Here is a 21,456-nt window from a genome sequence, read left to right on the forward strand (position 1 = left end):
CAGGAAATTAAATTGCTAAATCTTCTCTCTGACCCATGGTAAAATGTGTAGAATTGCAACAAACTTGCTTTAAAACTGTAACATTTTCTGTACACCCAATGGCAAAATGTGTAGAATTGCATGAAATGAACTCGAGAACGATAAAATGTTCTCTAGAACGATAAAATGTTCTCTAGAACGATAAAATGTTCTCTCCACTGATATTTTGTGGCCCCACCGCCATCAAAGTTGCCCATCCCTGCTCCAAATGGTCTATACATGTCACTGTTAAAAAAAACAATATCCAAATGTAAATGTTTATTATTAATATCATGAATTTGGCTCTACTACTGGTCTACCCCCAATGTTTATGAATAGTGGTGCTCACCTGTAGGGGCAGGAAACTCTGAGGGCCCGGAATAGGGGCAGGAAACTCTGAGGGCCTATAGAGGCAGGAAACTCTGATGGCCGGAATAGGTGCAGGAAACTCTGAGGGCCCGGAATAGAGGCAGGAAACTCTGAGGGCCCGGAATAGGCTAGTTGATACAATGTTGCAAGTTCGTTAGCGACAACTTCTGCTGGACATTCATGTTGGGCCGTTGCCGGTTGATTGATTTGATACAATGTTGCACTTCACTAGTTCAAGTCAAGACAGAAAGGGAGGCAGACAGGCGGAGTAACCTCCAAACGAGCTTCAATGCCATACAACACTCCTTCCGTGGCCTCCAACTGCTCTTCAACGCTAGTAAAACCAAATGCATGCTTTTCAACCGTTCGCTGCCCGCAACCGCCCGCCCGACTAGCATCACTACCCTGGACGGTTCTGACCTAGAATACGTGGACAACTACAAATACCTAAGTGTCTGGCTAGACTGTAAACTCTCCTTCCAGACTCATATCAAACATCTCCAATCCAAAATCAAATCTAGAATCGGCTTTCTATTTCGCAACAAAGCCTCCTTCGCTCACGCCGCAAAACTTATCGTCTCCAAATTAAACTGCCTCATACTCAATTCTTGCTCGTACAATATGCAAATTATTATTACTATTGGATAGAAAACAATCTCTAGTTTCTAAAACCGTTTGAATTATGTCTGTGGGTGAACCAGAACTCTTTCTGCAGCGAAATTCATGACAGGAACTGCGAAGGTCTGAAAACGAGGCTCTGTTCTCAGATCAGTTTAAAGCTCTGTATGTATCCTATGGGTCGACATGAACTGCACCCGCCTTCCCCTGGATGTCAGTAACCAATGAGAAGTGGAATGGAGTGTCTACGTAGTTCTCAGAGCTTATAAAAGGCCAAGGAACGAAGGGAGCTCTCTTTTCGTCGTTCGTCATTGCGCAAAGCAAGATCTCAGGATGGCATTTTGAAACGCTCAGTTATCGGCCTTAGCTATATCCGTCTGTAATTTAATTCGATATAGGTGTTAGAAACATCATAACGAAGTTATTTTAAACCGAGTTATATCAGTTTATGCGAGTATATTGCTATTTTCGGAATTTCCTTAGTATTGCGTTTTGAACATTTGGGCATGTTGTGGCCACATAGCTATTGTTAGCTGCTAATTCCGAAGTTGAAGACGACGTTTTACAACCAAGCAACGATTCTTTTGGACAAAGGACCACTTGCCCAAGATTCTGATGGAAGCTCGTCCAAAAGTAAGAGCTATTTATGATGTTATTCCGTATTTATGTGGAAAAATTTAAACGGATTTGTCCGCCATTATTGCGGCACTAGTCTGGCTGTAACGCACACTGTATGTCTAGTAACGTTAATTTTAAAAATCTAACTCAGCGGTTGCATTAATAACTAATGCATCTTTCATTTGCTGTCCAACCTGTATTTTTTTGTCAATCTAATCGATAAATAATCGTAAACTTAGGTGCCTTTCCAAGATGGCGCCGGCCAGAATGCATGACCTGTTGCCACTGATCACATTGTATAACCACGATTTGTGCTGCTAAATATGCACATTTTCGAACAAAACCTATATGCATTGTGTAATATGATGTTACAGGACTGTCATCTGACGAAGTATATCAAGGTTAGTCCAAAATTATATATATTTTGCTGTATTGTTACGATCGCTAACCTGTGCTGCTGGTAAATTGCTTGTGTTTCTGGCTATTGTGCTAAGCTAATATAATGCTATATTGTGTTTTCGCTGTAAAACACTTAAAAAATCTGACATATTGGCTGGATTCACAAGATGTTGGGCTTTCATTTGCTGTACGCTGTGTATTTTTCAGAAATGTTTTAAGATGAGTAATTAGGTATTTGACGTTGGTCTCTGTAATTATTCTGGCAGCTTCGGCACTATTTCAGATTGCAGCTGCAATGTAGAACTGTGATTTATACCTGAAATGTGCACATTTTTCTAAAAAAACATATGCTATGCAATAAATATGTTATCAGACTGTCATCTTATGAAGTTGTTTCTTGGTTAGTGGCTATTTATATCTTTATTTGGTCGAATTAGTGATGGCTACTGATGGAGTAAAAAAGTGGTGGAGTAAAAAAAGTGGTGTCTTTTGCTAACGTGGTTAGCTAATAGATTTACATATTGTGTCTTCCCTGTAAAACATTTTAAAAATCAGAAATGATGGCTGGATTCACAAGATGTGTATCTTTCATCTGGTGTCTTGGACTTGTGATTTAATGATATTTAGATGCTAGTATTTACTTGTGACGCTATGCTAGGCTATGCTAGTCAGCTTTTTTACTGTGGGGGGTGCTCCCGGATCCGGGTTTGGGAGGAATTAGAGGTTAAAGGTGAGCCACTTTCGTATGACTGGTTATCCTGAGTTGAACTCAGAGTTGACCAAAGATACCTCGCTAACTTCTCAAATCAAGCTTTGTAGGATACCCCTCAGTCGTCCTTACAGGATAGTAAAACAAGGAAAATTCTGACAAGTGGGGACATTTCAACAGACCCCACAAGGAAAAAGGCTTTTTTGGGCTTAGAGGTTAGGGTTACAATCAGGGTTAGAATTTGGGTTAGGGGTTATGTTTAGGGTTATAATTTTGAATGGGGATCAGTTGTTTGGTCCCCAAAAGGATAGTAAAACAAGTGTGTGTGTGTGTGTGTGTGTGTGTGTGTGTGTGTGTGTGTGTCTGTGTGTCTGTGTGTCTGTGTGTGTGTGTGTGTGTGTGTGTGTGTGTGTGTGTGTGTGTGTGTGTGTGTGTGTGTGTGCGTGCGTGCGTGCGTGCGTGCGTGCGTGCGTGCGTGCGGTAAGAAGACATCTACAGTAGGTTCTTTGTAACAATGATTTAATTGTGGCTAAAATTACAGATATACCCAAAAACACCCACACCCACTGACACACCCACACAGACCCCCACCCAGCCATACAGACCCCCACCCACACAGACCCCACCCAGCCATACAGACCCCCGCAGTCAAGTACAACAATAAGTGCTTACATTCAGAACTCTGCTCATAGAAGGACATAAAATGTATACATTCTAAAAAAAATACACAATTGCTTTTGAATTATTTGTCATTTAATACACATACATTTTTTAAATAAACTAAACCAAACCGATTGTTGAAGTAAAAGTGCAAAATAATAGAATAAAAAAAAAATATTGATTGCAGACATTGTTTTGACAAATTCTTGAAGACAGCTGAGTATCTCGTGTCACCCACTACTTGTTTTGGTTATCAGCTGAGGGATGATGTAACCACTTTCAAAAGGGGTTCCACCCCCACCCTCCTCTTGTTTTGTTTATCAGCTGAGCGATGATGTAACCACTTTCAAAAGGGGTTTCCCCCCCCCCACCCTCTACTTGTTTTGTTTATCAGCTGAGCGATGATGTAACCACTTTCAAAAGGGGTTCCCCCCCCCCCCCACCCTCCACTTGTTTTGTTTATCAGCTGAGCGATGATGTAACCACTTTCAAAAGGGGTTCCCCCCCGACCCTCCTCTTGTTTTGGTTATCAGCTGAGCGATGATGTAACCACTTTCAAAAGGGGTTCCACCCCCCCACCCTCCTCTTGTTTTGGTTATCAGCTGAGCGATGATGTAACCACTTTCAAAAGGGGTTCCCCCCCCACCCTCCTCTTGTTTTGGTTATCAGCTGAGCGATGATGTAACCACTTTCAAATAATAGACTGAGCTATGAATGCAAGAACATCCGTGAGCTCAAAATTATGTTTTTTTAACCATGTGACATTGTTTATAAACAATGGATTAACACAAGCTTATATTTTGGGTTCTGATTGTCACGTTCGTTGAAATGAGCGGACCAAGGTGCAGCGTGCATGGAGTTCCACATGTTTATTTAAATGAAACTCACCAACAAAAACTATAAACAGCAAACGAGACATAACGACTGGAGTGCTCACAGGCACTACACAAAAACAAGATCCCACAAACTAGAGGTGGAAAAAAGGCTGTCTAAGTATGATCCCCAATCAGAGACAACGATAGACAGCTGCCTCTGATTGGGAACCATATCCGCCCAACAAAGAAATAGAAAAACTAGAATGCCCACCCAAATTACACCCCGACCTAACCAAATAGAGAAATAAAAACGCTCTCTAAGGTCAGGGCGTGACACTGATGTTGAACTTGAACAGTTGAACTTCACTTATTAGGCAGTTATAAGTCATATTCTTCAAGAATCAATGGCTATACATCACTCATTTAAAAGTAAAAAAATATATAATTTGATGTACCTTAGATCTGTACCTAAGGACCTCTACCATGGCAGAACTGTACAGTACATTACTGTATTCTGGTCCTAGATCTGTACCTAAGGACAACCTCTACCGTGGCAGAACTGTACAGTACACTACTGTATTCTGGTCCTAGATCTGTACCTAAGGACCTCTACTACTTTATTCATGATATTATAATATTATCTATGGTAGCGACCTCGCCAGGAGGTTGTGTTCTCTTGGCGTAACAACTAAGGTGTTGGGTTCACAGTCGCTGGACCCGGGTTCTGTTGGTCAGAAGTAAACAAACCTTCCTGTGTACAGGAAAACGCCCGTAGGGTATCACATTTTCTTTAACATTTCAAACAAATGTCCAGGCTTTCCCCCAAATCCCGATTGGAGAATTCCAGATTTCCTGCTTATTTTCTCCTGATTCCGGGAATCTTTCAACTGGGATTTCTGAAAAAAACCTGTTGATAAACGCTGTTTTTGGACAAAAGCAGTGTGATTGATGAAGCCATGTTCTACTCAAAGACTCTATTCTATTCTCTCATTATATGCATAGAGGTCAAAGGTCAGAGGTATCATGCCCACAGGGGACACAGGGGCTTATCCTGTGTGTTAACTATCTCAGCTGGCATGCCTGCTGGCAGGGTTGGTAGACTTTGGAAAAGCAAGCAATAACTAAATGTACTGAAGACTCATATTGCTTTGAATATTTTAGGCAGATTTTAAAAAGTGATGCATAATAATAATAATCACCAGTCAGGAGGGTACAGACAGCTCAATAAGTAAACTTAGACACGCAAAAAATATATATTCTATGTAAAATATATACATTTGACATAGAATTAAGCATAATGGTTATGGCTCTAGATAGCAGGAAAAAGCTTTTTCAGGTGTTTGAAAAATTCAAAATGATTCAACTAGCCCCCTTCCGGACCACCCACCAGCCATCCTCTCATAGTCTGTGTCCCGTCAGATTATTGGGGTGCATGAAGGCCCTGATAGAGGTTGCTATGGTAACACTGCATAATAACTATAACGAATAAGCGTTTTAATAAACAATTTATGAACTATAAAAAAATATATGTTTTTTAAGCGTTTATAAACATTTATAAGAATGTGTAAGCATTACAAGCCTTCCATTACATTAGCATTTAAACAACGTTTGAAATAATTATTATAAGTATTAATAAATATGTATAATAATTTGAAAAGGTCTATTCTTGAAAGTTATTATGAAGTATTAATGACTGCAGACTGCAGAAAATACACACATTTATAGTATAACACTCCATTAGGTCACAACTAACACATATCTTCACATATTTGTGTAGAAAAGTCACCCTCTCTTGTGCTCTTGGTAATAAATATTACTATAAATCTATCACATTACTGTAAAGGAAGAACGCTTCTGTTTGTGGTTTCATCTATTTGAAGACGTGGTGTAAAATAGTACTGATCTTCTGTGGCTGTAAAAATGACATAAAGAGGATGTAACTTCTGATTGGATGACATAAGATCATATGGATTCCTATTGGATGACATAAACATCATATGGGGCTTCTTTCTTTTCTATCTGTGAGATGCTCTGCATATGAACATCTGTTTAATGACTGAAATGTAAATGTTACGTCGGTGAAAATTAAACTACTGTGACATCATTGCATCATTGTCACTTCCTTCTCCCTCTTATCCTATTGGATGACATAAAGAGGATATGGATTCCTATTGGATGGCATGAAGATAATATAACTTCTGTTTGGATAACGTAACGCTTGATAAGACAGGTGTCTAATCAGGGGTGGAATTTAAGGATTCCAAGCACTGATCAGCCGGGCTAGTAAGGTATATTTTCTGCTGATCAGCCGGGCTAGTAAGGTACATTTTCTGCTGACCAGCCAGGCTAGTACACGCTTAGAAAAAGGGGGTTCCAAAAGGGTTCTTTGGCTGTCCACATACAAGCACCTTTATGGTTCCAGGTAAAACCCTCTGTGGAAAGGTATCTAGATGGAATCCAAAAAGGTTCTACCTCGAACAAAAAAAATGTTCTATCCGGAACCAAAAAAGGGTTATTCAAAGGATTCTCCTACAGGTACAGCCGAATAACCATTTTTGGTTCTAGATTGAGCACATTTTTACTAACCAGCCGGGATAGTAGGGCACATTTTCTACTGACCAGGCCGGAAAAGGGAAGGGGAGTAAAGAGGTGCATTGTGGGGGTTCGGTGATGTCATCATATCTGCAACCCCCCTGTATTTTGGGGATCCCTTGACCCCTAGGACACACAATGGTACAAGGACAGAGGTTAACATACTGAAAGTGCTCTCTCTCTCTCTCTCTCTCTCTCTCTCTCTCTCTCTCTCTCTCTCTCTCTCTCTCTCTCTCTCTCTCTCTCTCCTCTCTCTCTCTCTCTCTCTCTCTCTCTCTCTCTCTCCTCCTCTCTCTCTCTCCCTCTCTCTCTCTCTCCTCCTCTCTCTCTCTCTCTCTCTCCTCTCTCTCTCTCACTCTCTCCTCTCTCTCTCCTCTCTCTCTCAATCTCTCTCCTCTCCCTCTCTCTCCTCTCTCTCTCTCAATCTCTCTCTCTCCTCTCTCTCTCTCTCTCTCTCTCTCTCTCCTCTCTCTCGTCCTCTCTCTCTCTCTCTCTCTCCTCTCTCTCCTCTCTCTCTCTCTCTCTCTCTCTCTCTCTCTCTCTCTCTTTGTACCTGGGATTGGCTAGAGGAAGGGTTGGTAGTGCTGAACTCCGAGTATCTCTTCTTCTGTGGTGTGCAGATACAGGACAGGAGCTTGCCATACTCCTCTCTAACCTGATGAGGGCAGCAGAGCACAGTGTTACACACTACACACTACACACTACACACTACACACTACACACATACACACTACACACTACACACACACACACACACACCATACCACACCATACCGTTTTGTTCAGTAGGCAGTGCATGATGAACAGCAGTGCTCCCTGTAGAGAGTTGAGGATAGTGAAGAGATATGTCATGACCACTGTCCCCTCCTCTTGAAACTGGAACACTCCAAATATCCACATAGTACCCAACACACACAGCTGGGCCACTGCTGTCACTGTGAACACCCTGGAGAGAGAGAGAGGGAGGAGGAGGGGGAGGAGGGGAAGTAGGAGGGAGGGGAGAGGGGAGGAGGAGGGGAGGGAGGAGGGAGGACGGGAAGGAGGAGGGGATGAGGGGGGAGGAGGGAGGAGGGGAGAGGGGAGGAGGGGGGGAGGGAGGAGGGAGGAGGAGGGAGATAAGGGGAAGAAGGGAGGGGAGGGGAGGAGGGATGGGAGGGGTGGAGGGGGAGGAAGGGAGGGAAGACAAGGGGAGAAAGACAGTTTTAGAAGTTTTATTTCACAAATAAAATCTGAATTGCATTAGTTAATTCATTCACACACCAAGGATTTTGGGCTGTTCTAATATTCCCTTTATTTCTCCATTCCTCTCTCTCTCTGTCTCTCTCTCCATTCCTCTCTCCATTAATTACTTAAAAATCATACAATGTCTCTCACAGTTGAAGTGTACCTATGATAAAAATTACAGACCTCTACATGCTTTGTAAGTAGGAAAACCTGCAAAATCGGCAGTGTATCAAATACTTGTTCTCCCCACTGTATATATATATATATATATATATTGATTAGTTTAGTTGTTTTAAGGGTATATTGTCTCACTATCACTAAGCACGTATAGGGGTGGTGGGATCGTTGAGGTTGGTTCTCTCCAAGGCGTAACCAGCGGGAGGGGCTGGTTGTAATGGCCACTCGTGGAGGTGTCTGAAAAACTAAGTCGGCTGCATGGGGTGAAGATTCCCGCTGCAGACAGGTTGTTCGGTGGAAGAATGTAGTTTAGCGGTGGGCACTATCATTGGGTGGGATCGCATAAAATCAGGCTCAAGGATGAATAGCGCTGTAGTAATATTGTTAGATTGTATTGAAAAGGTGAATACGATAGTTGAGAGTGGTGTTGTGTTGCGGGAGACACGGACGTCGGCGTTCCCTCTCATGAATCTGGCGAAGAAAGTTAGACTTTCTAACGTTGCCCGCTGTTGTTAGAGAAGTGTTGGAGCGAGAGTTATCTCGTCTTGGACAACTTGTTTCTACAATAATTGTTTTTATTTTTGGATGCAAATCGCCTTTGTTGAAACATGTCGTGTCTCGTAGGAGACGAGTGCACATGATTTTAAAGAAGGACACTGACGAACTGAATTTAGCGTTCAGTTTCAAGATTGATGCGTTTGATTATGTGTTCTACGCTTCTACTGAATCAATGAAATGCTTTGGGTTTGGAAGAGAGGGGTACTTGGTGCGAAATTGTCCAGAGAATGAACGCATAGAGCCCGGTAGCAGCTCTAGCGCTGGTGCAGCTTAAAAGGCATGGAAAATGGAAGGGCACTGATGGGCTTCCTGTTGACTTTTTAAAGTATTTTTGGGGCTATGTTGGGAGAGGATTGGCTAGCAGCAGTTAACGATGGTTTGACTGGAGGGTTACTTCCGCTAAGCTGCAGAAGGACTGTCCTCACCCTATTGCCAAGAAAGGGTGACCCTAGGGAGGTGAAGAACTGGACGCCAGTGGCCTTAATGTGCACTGATTATAATGTCCTGTCCAAGGCCTTGTCCAACAGGCTGAGGGAGCTATTAGGTTGGATGCTGGTCTAATTTCAATTGATCAGGAAAAGGCATTTGACCGAGTTGAACATTAACACCTATGTTTTAAGTATATTGGAGAGTACCTAGGGGATGAGGAGACAATGGAGAAAAAAAATGGAATGGGGTGGTTGAAATGGTGGAAGGGAGGATGTTTAGATGGCGTTGCTTGTTATCTCTTACGTCATATAGGGGGTGCACTCTTATTGTTAATAATGTGGTTGCCTCTGCATTGTGGCATCGGTTGTCATTTTTAGAGCCACCAATCTGGCCTTCTGGCCAAGTTACAGGCAATTATGGTAGATATTTTGGGGGGATAATTATCATTGGGTTCCACAAAGTGTTTTGTATTTGTCTAAAGAGGAGGAAGGACAAGGTCTTGTACATCTTGCTAGTAGGACTGCTGCTTTGCGGTTTCAGTTTATTCAAAGGTTGCTTTATGGACCGAAAAATGTGGTGTGGAGAGGGGTGGCAGGTCTGGTATTACAGAAGGAAGAGAGATTAGACTTAAAGAACTTCTTAAGGCTAGGGGGCAGTATTCGGACGTTTGGATGACTGAGGTGCCCAAAGTAAACTACCTGTTACTCAGGCCCAGATTCTAGGATATGCATATGCATGGTAGTATTGGATAGAAAACACTCTAAAGTTTGTGAGTGTCTGTGAGTATAACAAAACTGATATGGGAGGCGAAAAACCCGAGGACAATCCATCCAGAATTTTTATTTTCAGCTCAGCACTGATTACTATGGCTGTCTATAGGGATATAAAAGGAAAACCTCCCAGATTGCAGTTCCTATTGCTTCCACTAGATGTCAATAGTCTTTAGAAAGAGTTTCAGGGTTGTTTTTTGGAAAAAATGAGCTAGAATTTGTAGTTTTTCTAAGTGGCTCCCATTTTAGCTGAAGTGTTTGTAGCGTTTTCCGGTGTGGGCGCGCACTTCATAATTTATCTCCGGTAATGAACATACTATTCTCCGTCTTAAATTTGATCGTTTATTTACATATTAGGGTACTTGAGGATTGATTAGAAATGTTGTTTGACTTGTTTGGAGGAGTTTATTGGTAACGTTTGGGATTCATTTTGTATGCATTTTGAACGAGGCAAACCGGTGGATTACTGAATGAAGCGTGCAAACTAAACAGACTTTTTTGGGGATAAAAAGAAGGACTTTATCAAACAAAACGACAATTTGTGATGTAACTGGGACCCTTTGGATTGCAACCAGAGGAAGATCTTCAAAGGTAAGTGATTTATTTTATCGCTATTTCTGACTTTCGTGACGCATCTGCCTGGTTGTAAAATGTTTTTAATGCTTTTGTGTGCTGGGCGCTGTCCTCAGATAATCGCATGGTATGCTTTTGCCGTAAAGCCTTTTTGAAATCTGACAAAGCGGCTGGATTAACCTGTTGAGGATGGGGGCGCTGTTGAGACTATTTATGCTAATTGGGTAATTTTTGAAACGGCTTCCCACAAAATCCTTGATCGTACAATATGCATATTATTATTATTATTGGATAGAAAACAGTCTATAGTTTCTATAGGAGTTGAAATGTTGTCTCTAAGTGGAACAGAGCCCATTCTACAGCAATTTCCCTGACATGGAGTCAGATTTCAGAAATGTTGGCCACTGTTCTGAAGTCAGTTAAAAGGGCACTGTTATTGCTATGACTATACGGACACTTCTTACGTCTTCCCCTGGATGCCTTTACGTGATGACGATTCCAATGGGGTCGATTGCGCGTTCACAGGCCCTACAAATGAAAAAACCCTGTAGCTAGCAAGTCTTTTCTTGGTGCGTAACGCGCGTGGAGGACACCGAGCCGCTCCTGTTCCAAGCGTTAGTTTAGCCTGTTATATTTCTCCGGTCATCTTTTCACTCGTTATAGGAGTTAAAAACATCATAAGGTAGTTAATTTAAAGCGTTTTATAGCAATTTATATCCGTTTAGTGCGATTTTGGGACATTTATTTTTGAAACGATGTGAATAGCCGGGCACGCTTTTCAGTTCATCCCGAACGCAGTTAGCATTTCCACATGGCAAGAGGACAGCTTTCCACCAAAAGACGATTACTCCCAAGAAAGGATCCTTTGCCCAAGATACTGATGGAAGAACAGCTCATAGTAGGACATTTTTATTATGATAAATCGTGTTTCTGTCGAAACATTTTAGTGGCTTAGGACGCCATGTTTTTTGACGTAGCTTCGCTTGGCGCAAACTGTATTGAAAAGTAAGGATAAATTAAAAAATGTAATTCCGCAATTGTATTAAGAATTAAATTGTCTATCAATCCCTGTCCACCCTATATTTTTTAGTCACGTTTATGAGTATTTATGTATAAGAGTAGATCACTGTCTAAGTGGCGCAAGGACATTTTCTGACCAGCTGAGCTACATTTCACATTGTCTAACCATGATTTTGGTGGCTAAATATAAACGTTTTCGATCAAACTCTATATGGATTGTGTAATATGATGTTACAGGAGTGTCATCTGAAGAATTCTGAGAAGGTTAGTGAAAAAATTAATATATTTTTGGCGATGTTGACGTTATCGCTCACTTTGGCTAGAATCAATGCTGGGCTGCTATGTGCTATGTGCTATGCTAATATAACGATTTATTGTGTTTTCGCTGTAAGACACTTAGAAAATCTGAAATATTGTCTGTATTCACAGGATCTGTGTCTTTCGATTCGTGTATGCTGTGTATTTTTACGAAATGTTTGATGATTAGTAAGTAGGTAAACACGTTGCTCTAAGTAGTTTTTCTATTCCATTTGTGACGGTGGGTGCAATTGTAACCTATGCCATCTACCTGAAATATGCACTTTTTTCTAACAAAACCTATCCCATACCATAAATATGTTATCAGACTGTCATCTGATGAGTTTTTTTGTTGGTTAGGGGCTAAAAATATCTTAGTTTAGCCGAATTGGTGATGGCTACTGGTGTTGGTGGACAAATAAAAGATGGTGGATTATGCTAATGTGTTTTTAGGTAATAGATGTACATCTTTACATATTGTGTCTTCCCTGTAAAATATTTAAAAAATCGGACATGTTGACTGGATTCACAAGATCTGTGTCTTTCATTAGCTGTATTGGACTTTAATGTGTGAAAGTTAAATATTTAAAAAAAATATTCTTTTTGAATTTCGCGGCACTGGTTTTTCAGTGGGGGGGGGGGGGGGGGGGTGCCGCTAGCGGCACGCTGATCCTAGACAGGTTAAACAAGAAGTTACGTTTTTAATCTCACGTGGGACCTGGCCAACATCCAGTGGAATTGCAGAGCGCCAAATTCAAAAACAGAAATACTCATTATAAAAATTCATAAAACATACAAGTGTTATACATCGATTTAAAGATTAACTTGGTTGAATGACATGTATAACATGGTATCATTGCAGTTAATGCTTTCGTATCTGTCATTCATTAAGATGTTGGAGATGGATGTCCTCTCCGTGAAAGACTAGTCTTTGTTTACAGCCGTAGGGGAGACTTTCAATAAAACTGTTTTTATTTTGGGGTTTCAATACAGTAAGCAGCAGAAGAAAAAAATGTCAATTGTTACATTTTATTTTGACACACACACACACACACACACACACACACACACACACACACACACACACACACACACACACACACACACACACACACACACACACACACACACACACACACACTCCTTACTTGATCTTGTTTAGGTTGGAGAGGTCAGGGTTGAGACTCGAGAACTTCTGGGCCAGCCTCCAAACAGTGATGATGAAGATGAAAGCGTTGAGGATGATGATGGTGCACACTGGGCCGAAGAAACTCCAGATGAATCCTCTCTCCAGAGACAACCAACAGCTGACAGAGAGGATAACATTAGATTTAGGTTAAGTACATGTTATATTTCTGTTATGTTGTGTTAACTTTAAGTTAGGTTCAATCAAGGATCTTTCTCTGGAGACAACCAACAGATTACACACAGAGTGGAAATAGTTAGAATAAGGTTATATTAAAGTTGGAATTATGTTATCTGGTGTTATTTACATGTTATAATTATGTTTAATAAAACTTCTCTCCAGAGACAACCAGCAGCTGACAGGTTATTTATTTGGGACACACGCAACTCTCTTTATCTTTCTCTCTCTCTCTCTCTCGCACGCACGCACACACACACACACACACACACACACACACACACACACACACACACACACACACACACACACACACACACACACACACACACACACACACACACACACACACACACACACACACACACACACACACACACACACACACACACACACAGAGTTAGAGACTCAGACACACACAGAGTTAGAGACTCAGACACACACACACACAGAGTTAGAGACTCAGACACACTGTACTCACTGTTGTGTGGTACCGTATCCATCTGGGTAGGTGATAGCAGAGATGATGACAACAACCAGTGGCAGGCCATATCCCACAGCATACAGGTACAGAGGTCTACAGTAAGAAGAAGAATCACAGAGGTTCATAAAATACAGGTACAGAGGTCTACAGTAAGAAGAAGAATCACAGAGGTTCATAAAATACAGGTACGGAGGTTTACAATAATAATAAGAAACAAAGAGCTTCATAAAATACAGGTACAGAGGTTTACAATAAGAAAAAGAAACAAAGAGTTGAACCTCTCTTGGGTAGGGGGCAGTATTTTCACATCCGGATGAAAAGCATGCCCAAAGTAAACTGCCTGTTAGTCAGGACTAGAAGTTAGGATGTTAACCTGTTGGGGATGGGGGCGCTGTTTAGACTATTTATGCTAATGTGGCTAATTTTTTAAACGGCTTCCCACAAAATCCTTGATCGTACAATATGCATATTATTATTATTATTGGATAGAAAACAGTCTATAGTTTCTATAGGAGTTGAAATTTTGTCTCTAAGTGGAACAGAGCCCATTCTACAGCAATTTCCCTGACATGGAGTCAGATTTGAGAAATGTTGGCCACTTTTCTGAAGTCAGTTAAAAGGGCACTGTCGTTGCTATGACTATACGGACACTTCTTACGTCTTCCCCTGGATGCCTTTACGTGATGACGATTCCAACGGGCTCGATTGCGCGTTCACAGGCCCTACAAATGAAAAAACTCTGAAGCTAGTCATTCTTTGGGAGCTGCGTAACGCGCGTGGAAGACACCGACCCTCTCCTGTTCCAAGCGTTAGTTTAGCCTGTTATATTTCTCCGGTCATCTTTTCACTCGTTATAGGAGTTACAAACATCATAAAGTAGTTAATTTACAGCGTTTTATAGCAATTTATATCCGTTTAGTGCGATTTTGGGACATTTATTTTTGCAACGATGTGAAAAGTTGGGCACGCTTTTCAGTTCATCCCGAACGCAGTTGACATTTCCACATGGCAAGAGGACAGCTTTCCACCAAAAGACGATTTCTCCCAAGAAAGGATCCTTTGCCCAAGATACTGATGGAAGAACAGCTCAAGGTAGGACATTTTTATTATGATAAATCGTGTTTCTGTCGAAACATTTTAGTGGCTTAGGACGCCATGTTTTTTGACGTAGCTTCGCTTGGCGCAAACTGTATTGAAAAGTAAGGATAAATTAAAAAATGTAATAACGCAATTGTATTAAGAATTAAATTGTCTATCAATCCCTGTCCACCCTATATTTTTTAGTCACGTTTATGAGTATTTATGTATAAGAGTAGATCACTGTCTAAGTGGCGCAAGGACATTTTCTGACCAGCTGAGCTACATTTCACATTGTCTAACCATGATTTTGGTGGCTAAATATAAACATTTTCGATCAAACTGTATATGCATGTTGTAATGTGATGTTACAGGAGTGTCATCGGAAGAATTCTGAGAAGGTTAGTGAAAAAATTAATATCTTTTGGCGATGTTGACTTTTATCGCTCACTTTGGCTAGAATCAATGCTGGGCTGCTAATTGCTATGTGCTAAGCTAATATAATGATTTATTGTGTTTTCGCTGTAAGACACTTAGAAAATCTGAAATATTGTCTGTATTCACAGGATCTGTGTCTTTCGATTCGTGTATGCTGTGTATTTTTACGAAATGTTTGATGATTAGTAGTTAGGTAAACACGTTGCTCATTGTAATTATTCTAGTCCATTTGTGATGGTGGGTGCAATTGTAAACTATGCCATCTACCTGAAATATGCACTTTTTTCTAACAAAACCTATCCCATACCATAAATATGTTATCAGACTGTCATCTAATGAGTTTTTTTGTTGGTTAGGGGCTATAAATATCTTAGTTTAGCCGAATTGGTGATGGCTACTGGTGTTGGTGGACAAATAAAAGATGGTGGATTATGCTAATGTGTTTTTAGGTAATAGATGTACATCTTTACATATTGTGTCTTCCCTGTAAAACATTTTAAAAATCGGAAATGTTGACTGGATTCATAAGATCTGTGTCTTTCATTAGCTGTATTGGACTTTAATGTGTGAAAGTTAAATATTTTAAAAAAATATTTTTTTTGAATTTCGCAGCACTGGTTTTTCAGTGGGGGGGGGGGGGGGGTGTGCCGCTAGCGCCACGCTGATCCTAGACAGGTTAATAAAATAGCAGTTAAAAGAAAAGGTAACACACCAAGGTAGATAAGAGATAAAATAAAGTAGTAAGACACACACTACCGTTCAACACTTAGAAATGTCCTTGTTTTTGAAAGAAAATAAAAACATTGTCCATTACAATAACATCAAATTGATCAGAAATACAGTGTAGACATTGTTAATGTTGTAAATGCCTGTTGCAGGTTTAAACGGCTAATTTTTTATGTAATATCTACATAGGCGTATAAAGGCCCATTATCAGCAACCATCACTTCTGTGTTCCAATGTCACGTTGTGTTAGCTAATCCAAGTTTATCATTTTAAAAGGCTAATTGATCATTAGAAAACCCTTTTGCAATTATGTTAACACAGCTGAAAATGGTTGTTCTGATTAAAGAAGCAATAAAACTGGCCTTTAGACTAGTTGAGTATCTGGAGCATCAGCATTTGTGGGTTCGATTACAGGCTCAAAATGGCCAGAAACAAATCATTTTCTTCTGAAACTCATCAGTCTATTCTTGTTCTGAAAAATGAAGGCTACACTGTATTTCTGATCAATTTGATGTTATTTTAATGGACAAAAAATGTGCTTTTCTTTCAAAAACAAGGACATTTCTAAGTGACCCCAAACTTTTGAACTGTAGTGTACATAATGAAAATATATAATAGATTAGGAAATAATATAAATACACACATTACGTATCTAAATGAATATAACATAAATGTATAATAAAGAAATAAATACAAATATATACTCTAAATATATACTAAGACATAATAATGTATAACCATAGAGTAAATATATCCAATACCTTATGGTAGTGTTGAAGACCAGGACCACCATGAGGTAGAGCTGAACCCCCTCTAACAACATCCAACTGAAGGATCCTAGGAAGAACAGGTGGAGGAGACCTGCTACAACCCTACATCCTCCCTGAGAGAGGAGAGGAGAGGAGAGGAGAGGAGAGGAGAGGAGAGGAGAGGAGAGGAGAGGAGAGGAGAGGAGAGGAGGACAGGGAGTAGGAGTGGAGAGGAGAGGAGAGGAGAGGAGGAGTGGAGAGGACAGGGAGTAGGAGTGGAGAGGACAGGGGGAGGAGTGGAGAGGACAGGGAGTAGGAGTGGAGAGGACAGGGGGAGGAGTGGAGAGGACAGGGAGTAGGAGTGGAGAGGACAGGGGGAGGAGAGGAGAGGACAGGGGGAGGAGAGGAGGAAGGAGAGGAGAGGACAGGGGGGACAGGGTGGAGGAGAGGAGAGGAGGGGAGAGGTGGAGAAGGGGTGGAAAGGAGAGGAGAGGAGGGGAGGGGAGAGGAGGAGAAGGGGAGGGGAGGAGGAGAGATGAAAGTAAAATTGAATATTCAAAAACTTAGAACTGACTGGATGTAAAAAGGGCTATTTTTAGTTATTTGTTTGTAATCCTGGGTATACAAAGGGGTACAAGATCCTTGGGGGGGAGCAACACCAAATCTTCAAAGTGACAAGGAAAATATTATAAAGATAAATTGCTATATATACCTTGATGGTCAGATTGACACACACACAAACACATACACACACTCCCCACATCGCTATACCCACCTTGCTCTGTGTGTGAGAGATGCCGGTGAGGAAGACAAGGTCAGCGATGAAGAGGCAGACACAGAGGTGGAGGTGGATGGTGGTGCGTGTCCCCTGGATGGACCGACACAGCCAGAAAGTCAGGATGCACAGCAACAGACACACCACAGACACCGACAGACCCAGCCACGTCAACAGACGCAGCTCAAAGGTATCCTAGAGAGACAGAGAGAGAGAGAGAGAGAGAGAGAGAGAGGGGAAGGAGGGAGGGAGGGGGTTACATAATATATAACGTCAGTGGTGACCCGTCATTCATCTGTTTTGAACCCAACATTTTTTGCAACAAAAAAATAATACAATAAATAATATATATATAAATACAGTTTTTGGGATCTTGCCAGTTTTGCATGTTATTTTGCCATTAAATACGTGTCACATATCAGTTTGCAAACAATTAAAAAATATATATCTTTCTTAAGTCATGCAGCTCCAAAATGCAGGTGTTTCAGCTTAGCTCAGTGCTTTCTGTGGTGGTGGGGCGAGGCAGCAGAAAATAGCAGCATTGTGCCGTGATTGGCTCAGTGTTCTGTCACTCATGGGAACACTACGTCATCGCCAAGTTGAAGTCCTTAGTAAGGGTAGATTTGTAAGTCGCTCTGGATGAGAGCGTTTGCTAAATGACTTAAATGTAATGTAAATGGTAGACATCCAACATGTCAGCCCTTTGGGTCCTGCCACAGAGTTATACTACAAGTGTCCTTCCAAGAAGGCTCAAGGTCATTGGCCACAGATAAAATGACGTCAAGTCACGTTATATGTACAGTGGCTTTGATTGGACTGATCAATGTGAAGACTATATACAGGTGGCTACCGATACAGAGTCAATGTGGAGACTATATACAGGGGGGTACCGGTACAGAGTCAATGTGGAGGCTATATACAGGTGGGTACCGATACAAAGTCAATGTGGAGGCTATATACAGATGGGTACCGGTACAGAGTCAATGTGGAGACTATATACAGGGGGGTACCGGTACAGAGTCAATGTGGAGACTATATACAGATGGGTACCGGTACAGAGTCAATGTGGAGACTATATACAGGGGGGTACCGGTACAGAGTCAATGTGGAGACTATATACAGGTGGGTACCGGTACAGAGTCAATGTGGAGACTATATACAGGGGGGCACCGGTACAGAGTCAATGTGCGGGGGAACCAGTTAGTTGAGGTAGAATGTACGTGAAGGTAGAGTTATTAAAGTGACTATGCATAGATGATAGCAACAGAGAGTAGCAATGGTGTAAAGAGGGGGGGGGGGGGCAGCAAATGGTCTAGGTAGCCATTCGATTAGATGTTCAGGAGTCTTATGGCTTGGGGGTAGAAGCTGTTTAGAAGCCTTTTGGAGCTAAACAGTCTTTAACAATGTTTGGGGCCTTCCTCTGACACTGCCTGGTATAGAGGTCCCGGATGGCAGAAAGCTTGGCCCCAGTGATGTACTGGGCCATTCGCACTACCCTCTGTTGTGCCTTGCGTTCGGAGGCCGAGCAGTTGCCATACCAGGCAGTGATGCAGCCAGTCAGGATACGTTCGATGGTGCAGCTGTAGAACCTTTTGAGGATCTGAGGACCCATGCCAAATCTTTTCAGTCTCCTGAGGGGGAATAGGTTTTGTCGTGCTCTCTTCACGACTGTCTTGGTGTGCATGTGTGCATGTTAGTTTGTTGGTGATGTGGACACCAAGGAACTTGAAGCTCTCATCGTGCTCCACTACAGACCCGTCGTTAAGACTGGTGGCGTGCTCGGTCCTCTTTTTCCTGTAGCCCACAATCATCTCCTTTGTCTTGATCACGTTGAGGGAGAGGTCGTTGTCCTGGCATCACAAGGCCAGGTCTCTGACCTCCCTATAGGCTATCTGTCTTTGTCGGTGATCAGGTCTACCACTGTTGTGTCATCGGCAAAATGTTATGATGATGTCGTGCCTGGCCGTGCAGTCATGAGTGAACAGGGAGTACAGGAGGAGGCTGAGCACGCACCCCTGAGGGGCCCCTGTGTTGAGGATCAGCGTGGCGAATGTGTTGTTTCCTACCATACCACCTGGGGGCAGCCCATCAGGAAGTCCAGGATCCAGTTGCAGAGGGAGGTGTTGAGTCCCGGGGTCCTTAGCTTATTGATGAGCTTTGAGGGCACAATGGTGTTGAACGCTGAGCTGTTGTCAATGAATAGCATTCTCACATAGGTGTTCATTTTGTTCATGTGGGAAAGGGCAGTGTGAAGTGCAATAGAGATTGCATCATCTGTGGATCTGTTGGGGCGGCATGCAAATTGGAGTGGGACTAGGGTTTCTGGGATGATGATGTTGATGTTAGCCATGACCAGCCTATCAAAGCATTTTATGGCTACAGACGTGAGTGCCACGGGTTGGTAGTCATTTAGGCAAGTTATCTTTGTGTTCTTGGGCACAGGCACTCTGGTGGTCTACTTAAAACATGTTGGTATTACAGACTCGGACAGAGTGAAGTTGAAAATGTCAGTGAAGACACTTGCCATTTGGTCAGCGCATGCTCACATTACACGTCCTGGTAATTCGTCTGGCCCTTCGGCATTGTGAATGTTGACCTGTTTAAAGGTCTTACTCACATTGGCTGCGGAGAGCGTGATCAAACAGTCTTCCGGCACAGCTGGTGCTCTCATGCATGTTTCAGCGGTATTTGCCTCGAAGCGAGCATAGAAGTGGTTTAGCTTGTCTGGGATGCTCGTGTCACTGGGCAGCTCTCGGGTTTGCTTCCCTTTGTAGTCTGTAATGGTTTGCAAGGCCTGTCACATCCGACGAGTGTCAGAGTCGGTGTTGGATGATTCGATCTTACAGGCTGACTACTCCACTCGTGTCGCGTGGGCGAGAGTTGCAAAATAAATGTAGAAATCTATATTATTCAATTATTGCACCCACACTGCTCGCGCGCGCCAACGAGCGTCTGCGTTGCTAAGGGCTAAAATAAAAGTCAATTCTATTTGTGACGCAGATCGTACTGCAAGTCCTGCCTCTCCCATCTCCTCATTGGTTTATAGAAGCACGTACCCATCTCCTCATTGGTTATCCCCATGTGGGTGACTGAAAGACGAACGAGGTCAGTGGCGGTAATGCACCTAATTTATGAAAGTTGCCAATTGCAATATAAAGTCAAGAGAAGAAAAAGCCTAGAAGTAGGAGAGATGACTAGAAACTATTCAGGTGACCATTTTATGTGTGGATTAATTGTTGGAGTAGAGGACCTTGTGCATTTCAGGTAAAATAACAACTCAATGTTTATATCCCAGGACAAATTAGCTAGCAACAGCAAGCTAACTAAATAGGACAAGTTAGCTAGCAAGTGCAAGCTAGCTAGCTAAATTGTCATAAAGGTTTAATGATTTTAGACCTGTCCCCAAATGAATGTAATTGGTTCAGAGTGTATTTTGATATTTAACCTGCGTGTCGTGATCGCGTTTGGTGTGGGAGGACAAAATACACCATCATACCTGTACAGGGTAGAGGGCCATGAGAACAGCAAAGCTGCTTAGGTGGGTACAGGAACACACGGTGTGTGTAGCGTTAGATGTGACTTTGGTACAGCCACGCCTTGACCACGCCCCTCCCTCTTCATGGACACGCCAGAACACACAGGTATAGTTCATTTCTGATGACTCTGTCCTCACCTGGGGTTGGAGAGGGAGAGGGAGAGGGAGAGAGGGAGAGAGAGAGAGGGAGAGAGAGAGAGAGAGAGAGAGAGAGAGAGAGAGAGAGGGAGAGAGAGAGAGAGAGAGAGAGGGAGAGAGAGAGAGACAGAGAGAGAGAGAGGGAGAGGGAGAGGGAGAGAGAGAGGGAGAGGGAGAGGGAGAGGGAGAGGGAGAGAGAGAGAGAGAGAGAGAGAGAGAGAGAGAGAGAGAGAGAAAATTGGCTAAGTATTTCTTAGAGAACTGTTTCATAATTTCAGAAGGCAGCAAGAGTGTCATTATGTTAAGCCATCGTCATTATGTTAGG

At 42.2% G+C, this 21,456-nt stretch overlaps 1 protein-coding gene across 1 annotated transcript in view; it reads right to left on the minus strand.

Moving 5' to 3' along the window:
- Nucleotides 1-3,846: 3,846 nt before the first annotated feature.
- LOC129839512 (adhesion G protein-coupled receptor E1-like) overlaps nucleotides 3,847-21,456 on the minus strand; it is a 51,626-nt gene continuing 34,016 nt past the window's right edge. Inside the window, exons 12-19 of the mRNA XM_055907016.1 lie at nucleotides 20,955-21,131; nucleotides 17,459-17,653; nucleotides 16,696-16,817; nucleotides 13,691-13,786; nucleotides 12,995-13,153; nucleotides 7,573-7,744; nucleotides 7,352-7,453; nucleotides 3,847-6,924 (exon numbers count right to left, since the gene is read on the minus strand). Coding sequence (XP_055762991.1) covers nucleotides 6,883-6,924; nucleotides 7,352-7,453; nucleotides 7,573-7,744; nucleotides 12,995-13,153; nucleotides 13,691-13,786; nucleotides 16,696-16,817; nucleotides 17,459-17,653; nucleotides 20,955-21,131 — 1,065 coding nt within the window. The 3' untranslated portion in view covers nucleotides 3,847-6,882. The remainder of the gene's footprint in view (nucleotides 6,925-7,351; nucleotides 7,454-7,572; nucleotides 7,745-12,994; nucleotides 13,154-13,690; nucleotides 13,787-16,695; nucleotides 16,818-17,458; nucleotides 17,654-20,954; nucleotides 21,132-21,456) is intronic.

The sequence above is a fragment of the Salvelinus fontinalis genome, chromosome 40 (assembly GCF_029448725.1).
Source record: "Salvelinus fontinalis isolate EN_2023a chromosome 40, ASM2944872v1, whole genome shotgun sequence".
NCBI lineage: Eukaryota > Metazoa > Chordata > Actinopteri > Salmoniformes > Salmonidae > Salvelinus > Salvelinus fontinalis.